Raw genomic sequence first — 18,620 nt, forward strand, 5'->3', positions numbered from 1 at the left:
AAACTACAAACACGCAACAACATCATTCACAAATTAACTGGTACATCCTGGGGAGCAAATGCCAACACTTTGCGTACATCTGCCTTATCGCAGGTGTATTCCTCAACTGAATTAGGAGCCCATACATGAAGAGTACCCAATGACAGTTAGGTATACGAAATTTAAATTCAACCATTATAGTCGACGAGTAGAAAAACAAATATATAATCTTTGTTAGCATAACATAATATTCTACCGCCAAACTTTTGAGACAGCGGTACAGCTTTATGCAGTGAATATGATTTCAGAGTAAAGTATCATTTCAAAACAACATCAGTTTCTATGAATGTGGCTCGTTATTATATAATTATTCTGGAGGAGCAAATTTCTATCAACAATCACACTTTATATTATACTAATTTGCTGTTGGTAAAGTCATAAAAATTAACTATACCTTTAAACTCCTTAACAATCAAGTCAAATTTGTTAACAACGTGTTTTGTGGAAAGCATATGTAAGTTTGTTAGCTTCTGCTGGAGTTGTTTGAAAGTCGGGGCATTGTGTGATAACATTTCTCAGCCCCTGACACTCGTTCGCCAAAATGTCAGTATTTCCTTGGAGAAATTGCTTGTAAGCTAGTTTAATATAAAGGTTGACATTCCAGAGCTAGAAGATTTTAGTGATTTGTTATTCTTATTAGATGGTTATATGAGGATGGTTTAGTTAATGAATAATGTACCCACTTATTAGGTATGCAAGAACAAAGAATACTTACAAAAACAATCGAAGAAAACTTTTGCGAAGAAAGGGCTATTTTCATTCCTATTTTAAATGTAATTAATGTGTTACTTGTAATTTAAATTACCATCCAGTCTGACTGAAGGATACTGACCGACAACAAAATTCAAAATTGATCAGTGCACCTGGTTCAATGAAAGGAATTAAGTGCTGATAAATCAACCAAAATTTATGGCTAGTGAAAAAATGAACGCTTTTCAAACGCCGGTAGCCGGAGTGTTTGGAACGTCGATAGAGACAGGCAGAGAGAGTTATTACCATATTCCGAAGCTTTGCAATTTCAGTGAGTTTCAAAAGTTACAATCGGAAAGAAATATGATTGAGATTTATAAGAAAAATATTTTTCTTTAATACGTTTAATAACTTAACTGATGTTGAGAGTGATATTACTGATATTTTATATTTGCCTATATATTTTCTTTACGTCTAATATGTTTTGGCAATTTTATTGTAACCACGTTAATATCAATGAGATTTTAATTTAGACACCGAAAGCATTTGCCTTGAGAAACCTTGATACCGTAACTGCGGGTTACTTGGACCAAAAATAATCAGACTTTTGCAAACGCGTCTGTCACTTCCTAAGGTTATTGATATATTAAGCGAGATCAAGTTGAATAGTAGCTTAACCATATATTTAATAGTTTTACCTACCGTAAAACCACCCAACTATAGTCCAATACTGCAACTATGGTCCACAAATTCAAAAGGAAATTAAGTATCTATACCAATGTTCCTTTTGGTTTACTTCTAGTTTTACCTTCCATTTATAAACATACTTTGCCTTAGAACTACAAAAATATAGTAAAATACACACCTGAACGAGAAAAATTGAGTTTATTTGTGGACCATAGTAGTTGGACTATAGTTGGGTGGTTTTACGGTACATAAAAAGAAAAATACACATATTAATATATTGTTTAATATTTTTAATTTAGTGTCAACGTAGCCCGTAAAGCGGGATAAATGACCTAAAAAATTACATATTATACAGAGTACTTACCAAAAAAAGTTCTAACAAAAAGTTTGCAGGGGTATTTTTGCAAAAACTCACGTGTTCACACTTCAAGAACGAATGACAAGCAAGAACACGATTGCGAGACCAACCAAGCAGTGCTCAATCGGGCGCTTCCATTGCCCTCTATGATTTTCGGCTAGAACTCTTACGATTGACCAAAAGACTATGACATGGTGGCTAGTTTTTTTTATTTTATTTTTTTATTTAGGCTAATGTAGCCCGCAGCTACGGTAGTTGTAGTAAAAAAAAAAAGATTATTTCAGACCATCCGATCCATATTTTGTTAGTTTATCAAAACAACTTACATCCTATATTAGTACTTACAAGTTTGTTACACTTATAACTATTAACTACTCACTACATATATATGTGTAAAGTCGAGCTACCTATATAGTGTTTATAATTAATATTAACCCTCTTAGAAATTTAACATTTTATGGCTTGAAAATACAAAACTTTTCACAAAAAAGTTTTATATCACTGAGTAACTAACGAACAAAGCGATGATAATCATAACATTGCAATCGTTACTTAATAGAGGTGCAACGAAAAGATACATTTTATTTTAGTTACTCGTACCTACAAAAACTATTTAAAGGTGTTCGACAGTTTCAACATTAGGTACATTCTAAATTTAATATTGTATTATGGTTCATAAAACTAAGATCCGCAACACAAAATTAATTTACGGATGCTGTTAAGGGTGTATATGTAAATAGGTTTTGATACGTTTACACTATTATCTATGTCTAGTCTTAAGTTCTTTTTTAATTCCATATTTAAATTCTAATGTTATTTTGACTGTTTATATTTTTGTACGTCAGTTCGCAAAATAAATCCATCGAAACTAGTCGACTGCCTGGTTTATTGATTATTTTCCACTTTTAGCTATCGAAATTCCCTCTTCTTTATTTTTGTCCTTCTTCCTCACTCATGATCTTGCGATCTAAAACCAAGCAGTCGGCTAAAAGCGCTAAAATGACGCGCTCGGAAACGGGTACCCCTGCCACGGGTAGGCTCGGCCAGTCCAAAAAGTTGGACCACGGTGCGGCCGACGCCACCGTACCACCCGCGGCTTCCGACCCGCAAATCCCCGGGACGTCTCGCGAGTGCCTCCCAACCGGCACCAGCGCCGAACAAGTTAATGTTCCCCTCAGTTGCAGGTCTCGCGCTTCGAGCTCTACGCGATCATCGGCCACGATTAGGGCACGACGATTGACCGCGGAGGCCCACTTGGCCCGCAAAAGCATAGAAAGGGAACAGGAGCTCTTTCAACGCGAGCTCGACAACCAACGGAAACTCCTTGAGCAGTTTAAACAGGTAGAACAGCTTGAACTTGAAGCGAAAATAGCCGCCTTAGAAGCCGAGGAGCGATCCAATCACACGGTTAGTAATGCATATTCTCGTACAGCATCTTGGGTTCGTGACGTAAATCAGGAAAGGCAACCCGTAGACACACGGGCCGAAGTGGGTGTAACTATTCCGCCTCATATAGCGGTAGTTACCACCAAGACTGCCGATCCCCCTATAAATTTACGTCCAGAACCTACTGTAGAGTGTAATGTAGTAAATAACCGTATTAATTCACCTTTATTGCGTGAAGACGTCAAACGTCAAAACGGCCACGATAATGCAGTGTTTCATTTTATTAATAATGATCATGAAAATGAAGAGTGCCGCCGCCGTCAAGACCAAACCGAGCCAATAACCGGCTCTGCCACGCTTTTACAAGCTATTGCCGATACGGCTGCCGCAGCTAAAGCGCTCGCCGCACGAGACGTGCCAAGAAAAGCTAAAATTGAGCTTCCAATTTTCTATGGCAACTCGTCACAATGGCTTCAATTTAAATACTTATTTGATAGTACTAAAACTTCTTATTCCCCCGCAGAAAATACGGCGCGTCTATACAACGCACTCCGCGGGCCCGCCCGGGAGGCCGTCGCCTCTTTACTCAACACCGCGGCAGCTTCCGAAGATATCATGGCAGCACTCGAACGTACATTTGCTTGTCCCGAAATGATTGTCTTCGGCGAAGTACAGATTTTAAAAACGCTGCCTCGGCTCGGGCCTGACCTAAAGGAGATAGGTATTTTCGCTAATAAGGTACGCAATTCTTTGTCTACTATGAAATTACTCGGCCTACGAGAATATTTACAATCGCCAGAGCTGTTTCATAATATTCTAGGAAAATTTAACCCTTTAATGAAAATGAGATGGTCTGATTATGCGTCAGATTTGTCAGAAACGTCAAACCATCTCAAGTCAAAGTTAGAACTTTTATCTGACTTTCTAACACGCGAACACGAACGCTATATTAAATTCGCTTTATCGCCAGAAGTAGGGTTTTCTATGTCTATACCGCAACAATCACGAGTACATTTTCCAATGAATAAACCATTTAAACGTGAAAATATACATGCCGTCACTCATGACAAAAATAAAACAACTGGTAACATAGAGTGTGTTTATTGTAAAAAATCCCACAATATTAAAAACTGTACTCAATTTACGTCGTTATCTGTTGACGATAGGTGGCGATGGTTGCGTGAACACAAAGTTTGTTATAAATGTCTAAAAGACAACTCACACCTATGGAAATTATGCAAAAGCAACCCTTGCGGGGTCGATGGTTGTACTTTTCGACACAACCCTCTTTTGCACGGCAGGCAGGATACGTTTAGATCACCGCCTACACCCGATACACGGATTAATAACGTCATTTGCGTTCCTGCGGCTGAAAGTGATATCCAGGTGTCGGACAATAATGTGACTGTGTCAAATATAGGTATATCGTGTAATCAACATAAAACATCTAATGAAATATGTTCAAATATTACAATGTTGAAAGTTTTACCAGTGACACTGTCAGGGCCAAATGGCAGCTATGAAACCTTCGCGTTTCTCGATGATGGCAGCACTGCGACTATGATCGATTGTAAAGTGGCTGCTCGCTTAGGTTTAATAGGACCTGAAGAGTTCATAACTGTCAATGGTATCATGGGTTTACAAAAAACTACAAAAGTAAGATACGTTGACTTTTACATAAGAGGTAAATATGAATCTGATATCCATTTGGTAAATCATGCTAAGGCTGTACAATCGTTAGGCTTGAACGAACAAACTCTATCTAGAGAGACTATTGAATCTTATGCTCACTTAAAAGACCTAGCCGAATACTTGACATATGCTGACGCTACACCAACCGTACTTATTGGTGCTGAGCATTGGCATCTGTCAATATGTCGCGAGGTTTGTGAAGGCAGACGTAACGAGCCCGCCGCTTGTCGCACTTTGCTTGGGTGGACTTTGTATGGACCAACGAGTAGCAAAACCATGCCAGTCGAGTTCGTCAACCATTGTCAGTTAGACCGCACTGAACCTTCTGAAAATGAACGCCTGGAGTCACTGATAAAGGAGCAATACAAACTCGACTCGCTCGGTATCTCTAAGCGCGAGACTCTATTTAGCAAGCTAGACTCCCGTGCCGTCGAGATTCTTGATGCTACCACCACACGCTTACCGACCGGTAGATATGAAGTAGGTCTTCCGTGGCGTGACAACATACAGTGTGTTCCCGATAGCTGCCCGCAAGCTTTATCAAGATTTCTAAGCCTCGAAAGGAGAATGATTCGTGAGCCCGCCTTCGCTGACGCGTATAAAAAGTTTATTGATAACATGATTGCTAAAAATTATGCTGAGGAGTGCGATTCCGGCACTTATTATAATCATCTTATCACTAAAAGCGTCAACACCAGCATTGATCTCAAACACGATACCAATTTAGGCGATTATTCAAATAAAATTCACACCTTATCTGATAACTTACAACCTAGTACAGTCAGTCCGAATAAAACAGAAACAAATTTTGACATTGAGCTGTCAAGTGTGAATAACAATAAAAATAAATTAAAAACCGAATCTGAACCTAATAAAAGTGACATTAACGCAAGAATAAGGTGGTATTTGCCTCATTTTGGCGTGTACCATCCACAAAAACGTAAACTTCGTGTTGTCCACGACGCAGCCGCGACTAATCAGGGTGTTTCATTAAACTCGTTGCTGCTTCAAGGACCTGATCTTTTAGAAAATTTATTAGGTATTTTATTTCGGTTCAGAGAGGGCGCTGTTGCTATAACAGCTGATATTAAGGAAATGTTTCCTCAAATAAAAATCCGTGAACAAGATCGTGACGCACTACGTTTTTTATGGCGCGACGTTCAGTCAAGGGAAACAATGCCTCTAAAAGAATATCGGATGACAGCTGTCATTTTTGGAGCATCGTCCAGCCCTTTCACTGCGTTGTACATTAAACATAAAAACGCTATGTCACACCAAGATTCGTATCCAGCGGCAGCCAACGCAAGTATCCATAGTTCCTATATGGACGATTTCTTGGATAGTCTGGACGATGTTGACGAAGCTGCACAGATGGCATCCGATGTTGTGACTATTCATCGTAACGCATGTTTCGAAATGTGTGGCTGGAATTCTAACGATCAGGGAGCATTGCGTCTTATACCGACTGAACTGCGCGCCGTCCAGCCTAGTGAGATGTCACTTGGCAGTGAATCAAGTAGCGTCAGAGCCTTAGGTGTTTCATGGGATCCTATTTCGGACACTGTCGGATTTAGGACTGGTTTAGAAGGTCTCATACTACAGGGCAGTTTTAATAAACGCAAAGTGTTGTCCCACCTCATGAAAGTATACGACCCACTAGGTTTGTTGGGCCCAATAGTGGTCAAAGGGCGTATACTGCTTCAGGAGGCGTGGAGATCCAATATTGACTGGGACACACCATTTCCACCATCACAGATTTTAAAGTGGAACGAGTGGTTTAAGGAACTGTCTGACGTATCTACAATTAGGATTTCACGATGGTACGCCAAGCTCAATGGAGAACCTCTACACAGGGAGCTACACATTTTCGCGGACGCAAGCGAGTTGGCCTTTGCCACCGTCGCTTATTGGCGCTTATTGTATGCAGATGGTACAGTCAAGCTCGCACTCATCACCAGTAAGACGAGAGTCTCACCTTTGAAGCCCATTTCAATTCCTCGTCTAGAATTGCAGGGCGCTTTGATAGCTTCTCGCCTTGCTGTCACTATTAAAGAGTTTCATAAGAAAAAACCTTTACGAACTTTCCTGTGGACAGATTCAAGAACTGTCCTCGGTTGGCTCAGAAGTGACGCACGAACGTACAAACCCTTTGTGGCCCATCGCGTAGGAGAAATTACAGAAAATACGCGCGTGCAAGATTGGAAATGGGTCCCAACTGATTTGAACGTTGCGGACGATGCCACTAGGATTAAGCCGCTTCATCTTAATCCTAACCACCGATGGTTTACAGGTCCCTCGTTCCTTCTCGATCCACCGGAGAATTGGCCTGTTGAACCAGCTGGTCAGCCTATAGTCCAGGAAGAGCGGAAGCAGACTTCTGGACTTGTGGTTGGTCATCTGACAATTACCGCGGATTTCAGTCGTTTTAGTGACTGGCTACGATTACTTCGTGCTACTGCTCGCGTTTTGCAAGCTGCGTCTAAATTTCGCTCGGCTTTAGATCGCGTAGGTCGCATTGCTCCTAGCACCGATGTTAGGCTTCGTCAACGTACGAATAGACCTACGTCCACCACTCTAATCCCCCTGACAGCGGAACTTATGGAAGCCGCAGAAAGGCACGTCCTGAAGAAAGTACAGTCTGAATCATTTAGTGACGAAATCCCAATAATAGAACGTGGAGAATTGATACCAAAGAGTAGTCGCCTGGCGAAGCTTTCTCCCAGAATGGGGCCAGACAACTTGTTGCACCTAGCTGGCAGAATCGTTGCCGTACAAGACGTCGGTTCCGAGATCAAGTTTCCAATCATTCTAGATGGACGACACCCAGTAGTGCGCTTATTGGTCAATTTCTACCATCGCAAGGCTGGACATGCAAACAATGAAATGGGGGTCAATGAGGTTCGACAAAAATATTGGCTTCTTCATCTGCGCAGTACTGTTCGAAGCGTCACCAGCAAATGTTTGTTCTGTCGCATCAAAAGAGCAAAGCCAATGAATCCGATGACCGGTAACCTTCCTCCTCAGCGGCTTGCCCACCACCGCCGCCCATTCACGTACACTGGCTTGGATTATTTCGGCCCGATAAATACCAAGATCGGCCGAAGACAAGAGAAACGTTATGTGGCCCTGTACACCTGCATGACATCCAGAGCCGTTCACCTGGAGCTTGTACATTCCCTTTCTGCTGACTCCGCAATAATGAGCCTGCGACGGTTTATTGCTAGAAGAGGCGCTCCCAATATTGTATATTCTGACAACGGTACATGTTTTGTTGGTGCAGACCGAATTCTACGCGAATTTTATCAGAACGAGGTCTACGATTTTGCTGCCAATAGAGGAATAAAGTGGAGCTTTATCCCTGCCGCTGCTCCTTTTTTCGGCGGATGCTGGGAGAGACTTATTCGCACCGTCAAAGTCGCGCTGAATGCCACATTACGAGAAAGAGAACCTAATCCCGAAGTCCTAGTAACTCTCCTTCTAGAAGCTGAGGCAATCGTAAATTCTCGACCTCTGACCCATGTCCCTATTGGCCCTGAAGACCAGGAAACCCTAACGCCCTTCCACTTTCTAATTGGCTCATCTTCTAACCAGGTTCTGCCTGCAACCCTTGACGACCGAGACCTTTTAAGACGTGTTGACTGGAGGAAGGCGTTGAGATTGGCCGACCACTTTTGGAACCGATGGGTAAAAGAAATTCTGCCAACCATGCAACCTCGCCAGATAGCGGAGAACAGAGAGCACGACTTGACTCTTGGCGACTTAGTCATCATTGTAGACCAGAACCTACCCCGAGGAACCTGGCCACGCGGCCGCGTCGTTGCTACATTCCCTGGCAGAGACGGAGTGGTCAGGGTGGTGGACGTAGCCACATCAGGTGGAATTCTTCGTCGACCTTCTAAAAAATTGGTCAGATTAGAGGCATAAAGTCTCAGTTTATATCTAGTCTGGCTAGTTTTGTGTGCTTTCGCACACAAGGGGGTGGGATGTTAAGGGTGTATATGTAAATAGGTTTTGATACGTTTACACTATTATCTATGTCTAGTCTTAAGTTCTTTTTTAATTCCATATTTAAATTCGAATGTTATTTTGACTGTTTATATTTTTGTACGTCAGTTCGCAAAATAAATCCATCGAAACTAGTCGACTGCCTGGTTTATTGATTATTTTCCACTTTTAGCTATCGAAATTCCCTCTTCTTTAGATGCAAAAGAAATAAATTCCAGAATCAAGAAAACTGCTACAATCTTGCGCTAAAAGTGCCAGGCGAACCCGGTTCTTGACGTAAAACAACAATTTTCGATAGCGATTCGATTCCAAAACAGCGATAAGTGAAAGCTTACCCGTTCGAGTGGCAATGAACGTGACTCGGGAACGGCATTGAGGAATAATGGTGCCTCCCAAATTAGATCACATTGCAAAGGCGAAATCCCTTACAATGAATTGGCACCTATTCGATTTTTATTTTGGAATCAAACGAGCGAACGAAGCGAAGCGAATCGAAGCGAAGTTCTTATATTCATCTTCAAACACAGCTGGCTAAGGGGCATTATCTGAAGTTTCGAAGCCTTTTTGATATTTTGATATTTTTAGGGTTCCGTAGCCAAATGACAAAAAACGGAACCCTTATGGATTCGTCATGTCCGTCTGTCTGTCCGATTATTTTCTGAAATCAATCGTGTCGCCAATGTACTCGTTAGGTGTTATTATTTAACCCGTTGCGTTGAAAACTTTATAACAACACTGTATTTTAATTTTGACATATTCATAAATTTACTCTTATCTTAAAAAGTCTTAGACTATATTTGTATAATTTGATTATAAAAGTAAAATATAAAAATATTATTATTTTTAATACAAACGATCACTGACTATGAAAAAAGTAATAGTGTATGAAATTAATACAATTCATAAAATATCATAAAAACGTATGTATCATTCCCTATAACCATTCTGGTTATTGGCATGTTTTAATTAAGCATGCGATGCGGATTTTAATCTGAACAGCGCTTCGAAACTCGTTATACCTTCCCATTTTTTTTTTCATTTTTTATGGCAACAAGTTCAGATAATAACCATAATAATTATGTACCTAAAATTTAGGTTAATAAAATTTACTACTACGTATGTCATATTTACATCCAAACATAAACGCCTTATTCAATTTTAGTCTGATGTTTTCACGGTTCTACTTTCAGAATAAAATATTTTCCACGCCACTGCTTGGCTATTTGGAAATACAGTGTTCTAAATCTTGACTAGAAAGTAGCGCCTAGTTGTACACCTGAAGCAACAGCCCAGCAATGCTTTAATTATATTAAGTTGGATTACACTTACTTACCACTCACTGATTGATTGACACTTAAACAATCCCAGAACACCAAGTTAATTAGGTTTATGTTAGATTTTTAGTCCTTTTAAAAATAACAAAAATCGCTTTTAGGTCCTCTCATCGAGTAAGTAAATATTTAAAACATTGCGAACTACAGAGTACAATGAATTCAGTCAATCGATCGAATACCTACTACAATGCATGTAACGAAAATATCATACAAGTTCTTGAACAGTTTGAATGAGGCTTTTTATGCGATACGAAATATGTAACTAGTTTTGGAGAGATAAAGTCTACCTTTATTTTTGGAGCCAAATCTCTGAAAATAACCGCAGAGTAGTGAGTGTGGACGTATTGCATAAATTTGTCCTGACAGTGAACAAATGTGGTATTTACATAACATTCAAATTAAAATGCACAACGCCTCGCATAAACGCGACGATGTTGAAAATTCACCCAAAAATACATTATAAAGGTGGAAATAAAGTATGACTGAAATACTCGTACAGACGCTTTTGTGCTACCTAAAACAAATTTGACATTTACCTGCACTGTTATTTATTCGTAAAGTTGGTCACGTAAAGTTTCCATTTTGCGAAAAAAATTGTAGCCCGCAATTGATTTCTAATCGGATGCCAGATACGTGATATGCAACACAAATTTTAGTAGAATCGTAGCAAAATAACCCTAAGGTCCCCATAGGACTAAACCAAATTCTCTCCAGAGCATTATCCAAAGTAAATTGAGGTAGAAGCCTAAAGTTAAGCAACACGTGATTGGCATTCTTATGTCGAAGTAACACCTATCTAATAAAAGTCTTACCCTTTGGTATTAAGGCACAATATTGCTTATAAATAGAATGCAGATGCTTTCACTACAAAATAAAGTTGCAGGGTGAAACTAATCACCTTAATTGAATTTTCTGCTGCGCTGTCCGGTCCGTGCTTCGAATTTAGCTAATTCTGTTTGCCATTTTAGCTCCTAACTAACGCCTTTATATATCTTATGCGAATAATTATTCTTATTATAATAGTCCCCATGATCTATTTAAAAATTATTGAATTTGTTTACTTACCTATTTGTCGCAACCATTATTCTCTGTATATATTTGTACCTTTGCTTTAGGTTGAATTGTTGACACAAATAAGTGTTTCTGCTCCATATCGCCTTACTTGCCTTACGGCCCAATTCGAACAGAAGTTATAAAATGTTACAGCGATACGATAGCGATCTGTCAAAAGTGACATTTCTTCAACCAAAATCGCAACTTTTGACACTGACAGATCGGTATCGTATCGCTGTGACATCTTATGAGCATTGTTCAAATGGGGGCTACCGTGTATGAATTCGTGTAATTTTCACTGAGTCTGGGTGGGTTACGCACGTTTATTACAGTTTATAATTATTTCGTGCATGTTTTGTAATCTGACGGATTTTTAATTTTAGTTCGGGTTACAGATGAATGGGGTACCTAAACTGTTTCAACAAAGTCCATGTTTTTCTATTCTAAACTATCATTGTTATTGCAGAATTAGTTTGATGAAGCGTCGTCTGCCTGCCGCGCCGAACAGAGCGTATAGCTCGCTGTTTAATGTTGGACCGGGCGCAGTTCACTGAACAACTAACTTTGTTTGAGCTGAAGTTAGCATTCGTAACTGCGTTTGATGGCCGCTTGTAAAAACCTGTTCTCCGAGTTTGAAAATTTACAGTTTTTTTTTCATCTCTGTCCTTGTCTGATAACCGCTTTGCATATTTTAATCTATGGCTACGAGTATGTTGGTTGATTTGTGTAGGGTTGACCCATAGTACATATTGATTTTTAAATTACCCAAAGAAGTTATAATTCTAGCTCACTAGTGACTAAATAAATATTGTGATTGGCCAGTCCACTGAATATCTAAAGAAGTTTGTAACCTTTTTCATTTTGTACATTATTTTACCGAGATAGAAAAAAATCCCATCCAAAAATCCATGAAATAAATGTAGCTTTTCATTTAAAAAAAATGTTTATATCATAATGAAGTAATCACACACATAATACTTTTCGTTGCCTCTTTTGATTTGAGCAGTATGTATGTTCATCTGTTTTTTACAAATAATTATAAATTTTATTAAAATAATTAAGTAGAAAGTTTTATTTTTTATTTCATAGACTATAAACATACAATAATAGATTCTACCATATGTTAGCTTAGGATGATGATTTTCGATATATTAAGGTCCGTCCTATGTCTCAAACTATCTTCGTCCCGAATTTCATCTAAATGGATTCATCGGTTTAAGTGTCAGAAGATAACAAGGTTAAGTAAGACATGATGCGTGAGAGAGACAGACAGAGTTACTTTCGTCGTTATAATATTAGTACTATTATTAGAATTACGAAAACCTACAGCTTTCCTACGTGATAATTGAGAATATTGACTTGCTTTTTTTTCAAACATTTTTGGGTGTGATTTTCATTAGTTAGGTTTTTATTGAACGTATTTTTTTACGATCTTTTGTTCAGATTTAGGATGTTTTTGCTCAGATGTACAGGCAAAAATTGTTTGTGCTTTTTCATAAGTACTATGGTAGAGATTTCTTTTTCTTTACTTTTTATCCAACTTTTGTGTAGTAATTTGAAGTTTCTATGATATAGTCATTTTAAATATATATACTCAACCCTGTTAGCTTGAAATTGTTAACCGAATACAAATACAAAATGATTTATTTCACAAAAACAGGTTTTACAATATTAGCACATTATACATCAGTGACCAAACTAGGCTGAGCCTGTATCTTAGCCATCTGCGAGTACGGTTTACGATTAACAATAAACATTTAACAGAAAATTAAATCGAATTTAAACTGTCGTGAGACATACTAACACTAAACTAATTCTACCCTTGCCCTCCTATGTTTTACTAAAAATAAAAATCACGCGAAATAACCAGTAGATCAAATTTTATTTAATAAAATACATAATTATGTACAGTCTGCGCATACCTGCGCATCAACATCCGCATTTTCTGACTATTACTTACGTCCACTCGAGTTTATACATAAATTAAGCAGTCATCACGGGTAGAATATTCTGGACACTAGCCCAGCTTAAGACATTCATCTTAGCGTTGGAACTGACAGCGACGACAAGACACGTAGAGCCAGGAAACCGTTATCTAGTGTTTTATTGGGGAAGAAACGCAATGAAAACAATGGAAGCATCCAATTTATTGTTAATTATTAAGTGTTTTTTGTTAAATGCTTAAATTATATATTTACTTCATCAATTCACAATCATTATTGCTATTTATAAACACATATTTTATTTACTTCTGTTACAAAATTTATTCCTTTTAAGGCATTTCAAATTGTATAACAAAGCGTAAATACTTTAGGATAATTTAACAAACGCTTGTTAAATTTATTTAAAGGACGGACGATTTGTCTAGCTTAAGATTCAAGAAATATTCTATAAAAACGCAGTTTTAATAATAGTTTGTAATGGTTCCCGAAACTGATAGTTAGAAATAAGGATAGGAAAAATTAAGGTACCTATTGAGAGGGTTTGCACCATTAGGGTAAGGAACCTTAAAAGCCACTTAATGTCAATTCGTGAACCTTGGCGAATAGATTGCCGCATCCACTCCGCCTTATATAAGAATTTTATGAAACATCTATAAATCCGGCAGCGAAGTAAGAAGACATCCAATTTTCTCTAAAGCTAGAGTCCACAGGAGATCTTTGTCGTGATGAATAGAATGTTTGGAAGACAAATCTTATTCGAGAGTTATTCAACACTGCTTTCTTACTTACTAATGGAATTGCACTGTCGTAGATATAGCCTTAACGTAGGTATTGGTAAAAAGCATAAGAATTAAATGTTCTTTTTGTGCTTTTTTTATAGTGTTGCGTACCTCAAAAGGAAAAATGGAACCCTAGCTTATAGGATCACTCGTGCGTCTGTTACAGCCAATTCGCTCTGAAGCTAAGTAGACCGATGAGTTGAAATTTCGTACACATTATGTAAATCTGTGACCCAAAGACCGCCGATTAATAACGTAAATAAATACATTTTAAACTCGGCGGCCAGTTTTAGGGGGTAAATTAGAAAATAAATTTGCAAACTATATGGGGCTTGTTCATTCTGAAGATATATATATTTTTTTAATGGAATTTTAATAAAGATAGTTTTGAAGTTATTTAAGAAAATAGGCGAAAATTGACCATTCTTCCCCCTATAGTATATCTCCTCTCTAGCAAAGAGACATCAATGAGGTTGCAAAGAGACATCAATGAGGTTTTGCAATGGAGTGTTGCGAATAAACTGCATTTCAACGTCTCCAAATGTTGCGTTATGTCCTATACTCGCTCGCCAAAACCTTTAATTGCACAGTATGTCCTTGGTTCAGAAGTCATAGCTCGTGTAACAACTGTCAAAGACCTGGGTGTTACCTTCGACGCCTCTCTTACTTTTCATGACCACATAAAAGGATTAGCTGCCAATTGTTATAAGCGACTTGGTTTCGTCATCAGGAATGTGCGCGATTTTAACGATCCCAGAGCCATCAAACTGCTCTACACGGCTCTTGTGAGGAGTAAGCTTGAGGCGGCAAGTATTGTTTGGAACCCAGCTGAAATCACATACGCCCTTCTCGTAGAAAAAGTGCAAAAAACATTTCTTAGGTTCTTGTATAAGAAGCTATATACTTACTATCCATTCTTATATCCGACCATGTACTTATTAGGATCATTAGGTTTTAATTCCCTTGCAGTCAGACGCAATTACAATCTCCTGGTGACAGCATGTGGAGTTTTACGTGGCGAGACAGACTGTCCTGAACTGGTAGGACGAACTGTTAGACTCGCTATTCCATTTGTGCCCAAAAATCTCCTGCGACCGCGAAGTCACAAGCTTTTGGCCGTCCCAATTACACGCACTGTAGCACATAAAAACTCGCCTGCTGTGCGGGCTCTAAGGCTGCTGAACTCCCTTCTGTCATGGGCACCAGATTGTGATATGTTTGCAAGTCGATGGACGGCTGTGTATCAGATGTGTCTGCGGTATTGCGAGGTGATGGACGAAAGATGATTGTGATCTGTTTTTCCTAGTATGTAATCCTATCATATAATCTGAATTGTACAGTGCTTTGGTCTCGACTGTAATGCTGTATATATATATATATTAAAATATTATTAAATATATTATTATTATATTATTATTATCTCCGAAATTACTGTCTTAAATTTTGAAAAAAAAAGAACTGAAAACAGTTTATTACTCATACCAGGAAAACCTATAAGATCAAACCTAAAGGAAAAAATAAATTAAATGTGAAATTAACGCCGGTACTTGGTCGGGTTTTTCATTACCCTTTGCCCTTGCTCATAAAGTTTAATACCGTTTAATTTTATTCCTTAGAGAGTTAGAGATTATTTTTTAGTTGTGTTACCATGTCATACGAACTAAGAATTTTATAAGTTTTAAATAAGTTTTATTTTTAAAGTACTTACTTAATATTTAGGGACATTTTTCCAGGGTGTGTTTTTCCTACATTTGTATGGCTTTATTTAAATAGAATTCGTAATGATTGTGTAGGGAAGTCTTTTTAACAACAATAGATTATGGTGTACAGGGCCCCACTCTGCTTTTCTTTGTTAGCTAATAGATATGGGCCCTTTAATATTATCAATTGTAAGGCACTATTTAGCCATCTGTAAGGTACTGCTGGCATTTGTAAGCCACCTTTCTGATTATTGTTCGGTAGTATCTACATATTTATGGCACTATAAAGACATTTATAAAGGCACTGTGGATATTTGTATGGCACCTTTTCGACATTCGCGTGGCAGTACCGACATTTTTATGGCACCGTGTAGACATTTGTATGCCACATTCGACACCTGATCGGTAGCCATAGAGAGGCGGTAGAGGCGCGTCAACATGGGACATAGTTCAGGTGCACAGGTCACTTGCTTTGTTCACGTCCAGGTTTTGCAACACTTTGCGAACCTTTGTTTGACCTAAAGAACAATCGTGCCAAGCGGCATCGCCTGAGACAAAAGTGCATACTCATTGCACTGTAAACGTACTCTTAGATATACCGCGTTGATTGTTACTGTACTCGTAATATCATGGAAATATGTTTGAAATCGCGCGGCTGCGCTTGCGCCCGATTAGTCATTAAATAGCTACCACACCATCCATTACCATACGTGTGTTTGACTCGATCCTCCCGCTATACCGTTTACAACAGGCAACTAGGTGCATTTAGGTTCCACAGTGCTACACAACGACCAGGCGAGAAACTAACAGAGTGGTCTGCTCGTGTGCGTAGTTTGGCGGCATACTGCGGGGTTTACTGCGACCACTTTGGATGAAGCTTTACGGGATCGGTTCGTCTTAGGAATAGCACCAGGGCCAGAGAGAGATAAGTTGTTCACGCGGAAGATGGCTGGCGCTGAGCGCAGCGTTAGATTTGGCCGAGAACATTCGTTGTGCCCGTACTGGCTCGCAGCAGACTTCTTCGCAGGCTTCACAAGCAGATGCATCGGGCCAGGAACCCTTGCAGGTGTTTAAGGTACTAGCGATACCGGCACCTAAGCGCGGGGCGGCAGCGGAGGCGCGGCAGCAAGCGTCCGGCGTGCGCCCATCAGCGACAACAGGAGCGGCTAGCTGCGCGGCCTGTGGTTACACGAATCATTAAATTGAAACGTGTAAATTTACGCTTTAAAAATGTAAGCAGTGCGGTAAAAAATGACACCTGAAAAGGATCTGCCCGTCAAAAAACGTTTGTGGACAACATTTTACGGACGACGGCGATGATTGCGACATTTATGATGACGACGGTAAGCATAAACTTATTTGCAATATCCGCACATATATCGGGGCGAACCAATGCGGGAATCTGTTTTAGTCAATGAGATAAAATTGGATTTTGAAATTCCCACCGGCTCGGCTGTAACGGTCATTTCTGACAAAGTCTATGGGCGGCATTTTTCACAACTTGCCTTAAAACCGAGCGCCACCATTTTGCATGTTTACAATGGAAGCCCGTTTACAATCCTTGGGGTCCTAACTTTGCCGATTACATACCGATCACAATGCCATAACATTGATGTTTTTGTAGTGCGAAACGTCGGGCCCCCATTACTAGGTAGGGATTTTGTTTGCCGATTTAATTTACAAATCGCCTAGATCAATAAATGTGAAGATATTCTAGAGGAAATTACGTCACCTTATCCTAACTTATTTTCTCGCAACCCATTTTTCGCAAAGCTAGGCCGATACCTTTTGCCCTCCGCGAGCGGGTAGGTAAAGAAATCGATCGTCTAGTCGGGTAGAAGTAAGGAGATTTATAACGAAGCATAATTTCAATGAGTCTCGTTGTCTCCAACTGTCCCCCACCACATCATTGAGGGCGTGGCCAGACAACCAACTCACGCGCTGTGATTGGACAAACCGCGCGGAGTAAGAAACGAGAGCGGCGACACTAGAGGGAGGAAAAGTCGATAAAGTAACAGCTATCGATATTTTATATGTTCTGAATATGACCTTATTGTTTTGACATTAAAACATTTGTTTTAAGTAATAATTGCCATTGCTTTAATTTATATTCCTTTAAATATTTGACCTTATTTGCGAGCTATGATTTTCAATTGTACGAGTAAGGTATCGGTCGATCCATAAGTTCTGCAACAAAGGTTTTTATTGATAAAATGTAATACAAAGGCTTTTAATAAAAAAAAGTACCATGATTCGAAAGCTTGTTTTATACTAATCAAAATGTAATAATATTATAATAATATATAAAATGTAACAATTATATTATAATTGTTTAAAATTTTAGTTATGATTTTATTAACCAACTATTTGTTTAAATTGTTTACTTTAATGATTTTATTTACCAACTATTTGTTTAAATTGTTTTTTGTTTTATACTACGTCGGTGGCAAACAAGCATACGGCCCGCCTGATGGTAAGCAGTATCCGTAGCATATGTACGCCTGCAACTCCAGAGGAGTTACATGCGCGTTGCGGACCCTAAACCCCTCCCGCCCCTCGTTGAGTTTCGTTTACGTTGGGATTGTCGTTAGACGCGAGCACTCGCCTGGATTGTAGGGAGTAAAAATCAGGATTACATTAATAAAATAGTTACAATTGTATATATATATATATTTCGCCACCAGAATCCGAATATTAGATAGAGTTAAGAAGAACAGCGAAAGCAAATTATGTTTAATTATATTTTTGCAAGCGTGAACATATTTGATTATACTTAGTGCAGTTATTCGAATCGTTGCTAAGACTTTGAATAAGATATACGTATAGGTATAAACTACAATGTAATAAATAATTGTAATTAAAATAGTTTTTTGTATGACGTACATTTCGATTTTTAATTAAAATTAATAGGTACCTATACTACATCAGGTGAGAAGTAATTACTTTCATACACA

The 18,620-nt window shown here is 38.8% G+C and overlaps 2 protein-coding genes across 2 annotated transcripts; both read left to right on the forward strand.

The window, feature by feature from the left end:
* The first annotated feature begins 2,490 nt into the window (after positions 1-2,490).
* LOC133517091 (uncharacterized) lies at positions 2,491-6,306 on the forward strand. The gene is made up of 2 exons (XM_061850234.1): positions 2,491-3,181; positions 3,684-6,306. The coding sequence occupies exons 1-2, from the start codon at positions 2,729-2,731 to the stop codon at positions 3,813-3,815; spliced, it is 585 nt and encodes a 194-aa protein (XP_061706218.1). The 5' UTR covers positions 2,491-2,728; the 3' UTR covers positions 3,816-6,306.
* LOC133517479 (uncharacterized) lies at positions 5,129-8,776 on the forward strand. Its single transcript, XM_061850811.1, has 2 exons — positions 5,129-5,678; positions 6,144-8,776. The coding sequence occupies exons 1-2, from the start codon at positions 5,129-5,131 to the stop codon at positions 8,774-8,776; spliced, it is 3,183 nt and encodes a 1,060-aa protein (XP_061706795.1).
* Positions 8,777-18,620: the final 9,844 nt, after the last annotated feature.

This window comes from Cydia pomonella, chromosome 4 (assembly GCF_033807575.1).
Source record: "Cydia pomonella isolate Wapato2018A chromosome 4, ilCydPomo1, whole genome shotgun sequence".
Classification (NCBI taxonomy): Eukaryota; Metazoa; Arthropoda; class Insecta; order Lepidoptera; family Tortricidae; genus Cydia; species Cydia pomonella.